General features: G+C 60.1%; 1 protein-coding gene across 2 annotated transcripts in view; it reads left to right on the top strand.

The window, feature by feature from the left end:
- SMOC2 (SPARC related modular calcium binding 2) overlaps window positions 1–5,000 on the top strand; it is a 53,731-nt gene that overhangs the window by 29,620 nt on the left and 19,111 nt on the right. Inside the window, exons 5-7 of one of the 2 annotated variants that reach the window (XM_060205172.1) lie at window positions 1,014–1,061; window positions 2,998–3,081; window positions 3,378–3,452. In XM_060205172.1, coding sequence (XP_060061155.1) covers window positions 1,014–1,061; window positions 2,998–3,081; window positions 3,378–3,452 — 207 coding nt within the window. The remainder of the gene's footprint in view (window positions 1–1,013; window positions 1,062–2,997; window positions 3,082–3,377; window positions 3,453–5,000) is intronic. The other variant, XM_060205173.1, reaches the window with a different exon arrangement.

Here is a 5,000-nt window from a genome sequence, read left to right as displayed (position 1 = left end):
TGACTCATAAAGTCGTTGTTTTGAGTAGGTGTGACTGTACAGTGCTCAGACACAGGTCAGTCTTCAAAGAAGTTCCTGTAATCCCACCCACTCTCGGGCATTTATCCAGTGAACACTCAAACACTAGTAGAAGGGACAGACCCCCACCTGTGTTCATAGCTGCAGTGTTCACTGGACGCAGCCTAAATGCCCATCCACAGATGGCTGGATAAACACTCCATGGAGTACTACTCTGCCATCAAAAAAGACAACACTGTGTCTTTGGGACAAAATGGATGGAACTGGAGGTGACGAAGCTTTGTAAAATAAGTCAAGAGGTGAAAGGCACCTGCCAGGGGGTGTCACGCGTATGTGGAGTCTGGAGATCTGATTCACATGAACTTGAAAGAAAAACAAAAAAGCAGAAGCCAGCAAGCTGTTTGTAAGACGTGTGAAAACGCTGGTGATTCTCTCTGGGAGGTGGGAGGGAAGGAGGGACACAGAGTGTCGGTGGTGGGCGTGGTGTGGGACGAGACCCTGTCATCTCACAGTCTTGTAAACTGCTATTCATCACAAATAAAAAGGAAGGAAGGAAGAAAGGAAGGAAAGAAGTTTCTGTCGCTCTTCTGAGCAGTTTGACTGGCCTCTGGGAGCTTCCCCCAAAAGAGCTTCCTCACCATCTCCTTTACAAGCAGCTGGAGCTGAAACCTGACGGCTGTCTGCTTTGATTATTTCAGACTCCTGCCACATGTGCTTGAACGTTCCAGGGCGCCGTGGCTTTTGCAGATGGGGGAACAGTGGGCCGGTGGGCGGCGTGGAGAGGCCATTGCCGTGGCTGGCCGTCTGGCCACAGGGGTGAGGTCTTGCCGGGCTTGCGCTGCTGACTTCAGAGGCAGGATCACCTCTGGGTCCGAGAGACTAGAGACTGATGGAGCACTGGGGGTGGGCTAAGCGGGCAGGGACAGCGGTGTTTCAACCGTGGGCGACCGGTCTGAGGGAGGCCTGGAGTGACCCTTCTCTGTCCACCCCTGCAGGCTCAGTCAGTGAGAAGCTGCCCCAGCGGGAGAGCGCGGGAAAAGCAGGTGAGTCCCCCCCACACACACACGCCCAGGCCTGGGCCTGCAATGCTCTGGAAAGCCTGCTGGTGAGCTGGCTGTTATGGCGCCCTGGGCAGTGGGGGGTGCTGGTGTGTGTGTGTGTGTGGGGGGAGCCTGCCTGCTCACGGAGTGTGGACTCTCCCCTCCACAGACGTCACTTCCGGGCTGGTCTGGGGAACCTCAGGGAGCAGTTTCCTGGAGCCTCTGACCCTCCTCCATGCCTGTCCTTCAGACCAAGGGGGGAGGTGTCTGCTTGTTTGCAGAGCCAGGGCCTGCTCCCAGCTCTCCTGCTCATCCAGACATGGGATGGGGGAGAGATATCACAGTGCGAGAGCTTCCCCTGGAGCTGTGGCATTCCCCTGTAGCACCAGGGTTTGAGTCTGGGCTGTGTGCATGGCCAGGCACTCACCCTACCTGGGCAGACCGGCTCTCTGGCTGCTGGGATCCATTTTTCTGTCACTGTTACGTGGCCATGGGCACCAGTCTTGGGTGTCTTGCTGCTGTGACAGGAGGTGCTCTCGGGTCACTGCCCCCAGGGGACAGGGCCTCAGGGACACGGGGACACGGGGACACACATGCGGGCACAGCCTGTGGGAGCACGGGTGTGTGTGCCAGCCAGCCTGGAAGGAGGAGGGAGGTTTCAGAAGGGCAGCCCCCAGCCCCCCCCCCCCCCCCCCCCGCCATCGAGGAAGGCAGGCGGACGGCAGGAGCAGGGCTGGGGACAGGTGGTGACAGAGGCAGGAGGCAGGGTGCATGTGGGGAGGAAGGAGAATGGCTCTGAGGGACTGTGGATCTGGGCGGACACATACTTGGAGGAGTGACAAGGGTGAATGGTAGGAGGAGCTAGTGCAGGGGCTGGGGGTGGCCATGTGCTCCTCCTGTGAGCCTGGGGACACCCTTGCCCCTGCAGGCTGGGACCCCAGTGACACGAGGCAGGCTGGGAGACAGAGGACAAGCATGTGTCACAGGCATCAGCTGGGGTCACGTTGGGAGGGGTTGGCCATGGGGTCAGAGGGGTCTGGAGGTCAGGCAGAGGAGGCCACACCACCTCCACTGTCTCTTCTCTCCCCCCTTTGTCTGTTCTGTGCTTCACACTCAAGGGAGTCCAAGGCCTCCAGGTCATGTTGAGGCACGGGCTGACCCTGGAGTGCGCACGGTTCAGGCTCTGAGAGCCTGAGACATGGTAGTGGGCCAGGCCGCCCCAAGGGACGGTGACCCCTGGCCCTGCGACCTCTGTCCCCATGTCCTGCAGGCCCTACCCCATAAGTGTTTTGTGGGCCCCGCCCGCAGCCTGAACATCCCCCCCACGCCCCCGGCTAGCCCTGGCATTATCTGAGAATAAGTGGCGTCAGTGCAGGGAGAAGCAGGGGGTGAGTGTCCCCATGACAGGGACACTACTGACTTGCCAGCCCCAGTCCCCAGTCCCCAGTCCCCATGCCCCCCCACCCCCAGGGGCCCAGTGTCCCCTGCACCCTGGTTCAGTGACACAGGAGGACTTCTGTGTCCACACGCACATCCGTGTTCCCTGGCCCAGACCCCGGCTTAGAGCAACCTCCCAGCCCGTCCACCTGTCCCCCAGGTGGGGCAGCAAGCCCCCTTCCCCTGCGTCCAAGGCCTCTCCCCTCCACTCTCTGCCTAGCACCCACCAGTTCTACCTGGGTCTCATCTCCTTCATCCCTGAAAGGCTTGTTCGCTCCCGATGGGAGAGTCCAGCAGGCTGCTCTGGCCCACAAGCCGGAGGTGGAAGTCTGGAGCTCGGCTGCCAGGCCTGGGCCCCTCTACTGTCCCACCTCGTCCTGGGATGCCCCTGGCAGGGCCCTGGGGGCGGGAGGGGCCCTGGGGCGGGGGTTGTGGGCCGGGCGGGGTCCCTGAGCAGCCGCCCCACCCTGATGTGCTCCCTTCACTTGCTCTCACGATGTAGTCTCCTTGCAAATCTTTTCCGTTCTGAATTCAGATGATGCCTCAGCGCCTGTCTTGGAGACCCAGCCTCAAGGGGATGAGGAAGGTGAGTGGGAGGGGCCTACTTGGTGGCCTTGGGCCACACTGCCTCCCCCACAGGAGCTGGCATCACTGACAGGAACAATGTTCCGAAGTTCTGGGGCAGAAATCCCAGCTTGGTGCTGGCTCTTCTGGGGACATGGGACTGTCACATCCAGGAATTGCCCTTGCCCACTCTCCCCACCCCTGACCAAGCAGGATGGTGGCCCAGCCTGGGGCCCAGGAGGCTGCAGCTGGGGACTGGGTGATGTTCCGGAAGATTCCCGGATGTTCCGGGCTGACTGGCTCTGCTTGGCCTCTCAGATATTGCCTCACGCTACCCCACACTCTGGACTGAGCAGGTGAAGAGTCGGCAGAACAAGACCAGCAAGCACTCAGGTGATGGGCAGGGGACTGGGGGGGAGGGGCTGGGGGCAGGGGGAGGCCAGGGGCTCAACTCTCTTCACTGAGGAGCCACCGTTTCTTTCTGACAGCCCTGGATGGCTGATTCCCTCCCAGGAATGTCTGCCCCATCCTCCAGAAGGAGCAGTGTTGCCTCCCTGCCTCTGCACCCCAAAAGGCTTCTTAGATCCCCAGTCTGGCCCCTGGAGCCCCTGAGACAGACTCAGGGTGCTGGTTCCCTCCATAAGTCCCTGAGGCAAAGAAGGGAAGTCAGGGGGACGATGACCCCACTGCTTGGGGTCCCCCCTCAGTCCCCTGCCCCTCTGGGAGACGGCACCCCTGCACTGGGGGAGATGTAACCCCCACCTGCCAGATTCACGCACACAAAGGCAGGGCTGGGGGCGGGAGGGGACATGGGGTGGCCATGTGACTGCTGGTGGATCCGGCTACATGCTTCTCTCTGAGGCTGAGCCTGGCTGGGGGTCTCAATGCTTTGACCCCTGAGGGCCCGCAGGCGTCTGGGAGCCACCCAGTGGATGCTCCCTGTCCTGGGCCCCTGCTGAGGACAGCAGCATCTGTCCACCCCTCTGCTCTCATCTTCTCTGTAGCTGTTGCTTGTGAGCCATGAGGAGCTGTAGGGTCCAGAGCCCATTCTCTCAGCCCCTCAGCATGTGAGGAAGCTCCCCCTGTCCTTAGCCCCTAGGAGGCTTTGCCTTCTGTCCAGGACAACTCCCCCCTCCTCCCCCCAGCCCCCCCCCCCCCGTCACAGCGCCCAGAATGTTCCGTGGCTTTATGGGACCCCTCTGTGGAAACATTTCTTTGCCTCATTCAGGGTCACTGACTTTTGTTTTATGGTGCGTATTAAAATTAGTGCCAAGAGATGATTTGACTGCTGGTTTCTGTTTTAAATCACTGCAAATTGCATCCCCCTGGGGGAGGATCAGGCCAATTATATTTTCTTTCTGATTTCTAAGTTTGAAAATATGATCTCTCCCTCCCCGCGCCTGCCCCCTTTTCCTGTCCTCTCCACGTTGCAAACATGGTGTTTCACAAGCGTCAAGATAGCAGCTTCTTCTGGCGTCTTTGCCGTTCCGGAAGGTTTCAAACGTGCCCTTAGACCCACTCCTTTTCTTTGTGACCGTAAACGTGTAGGACTTAGGAGAAGCGGTTTATCTGCTCGGAGTAGACATAGGGAGCGTCCCCCAACTTCCCTGCTGGGTAAGAGGCATCCAGTGCATCCTCCTTCGCTCCCAGAAGCCTTAGCGGTCAGCCTGCTGGTCAGCAGGACATTTTACCCAGGACAGAGGACAGAGAAGAGGCACGCCGGGTCCTTCCAGCTGGGGGGACGTGCGCACCATGAGGGTACTGTCCTCACCCAGCATCCTCGGGGAGACTGAGCCCCACCCCCACCCCCCCCAGCTGGCTGAGCAGTCACACGTCCTGGCTTCCAGAGGGCCATTTTGTCTCCCTGACTGGCACTAAGTGGCCAGCTTCAGTCTGGCTGTGTTTCTGAATCCCCTGAGGCCGCCTGGAGCTGAGGGCCTC

The sequence above is a fragment of the Erinaceus europaeus genome, chromosome 13 (assembly GCF_950295315.1).
Source record: "Erinaceus europaeus chromosome 13, mEriEur2.1, whole genome shotgun sequence".
Taxonomy (NCBI): Eukaryota; Metazoa; Chordata; class Mammalia; order Eulipotyphla; family Erinaceidae; genus Erinaceus; species Erinaceus europaeus.
The sequence above is the reverse complement of the archived record's forward strand: the minus strand, read 5'-3'. Positions and strand labels throughout refer to the sequence as shown.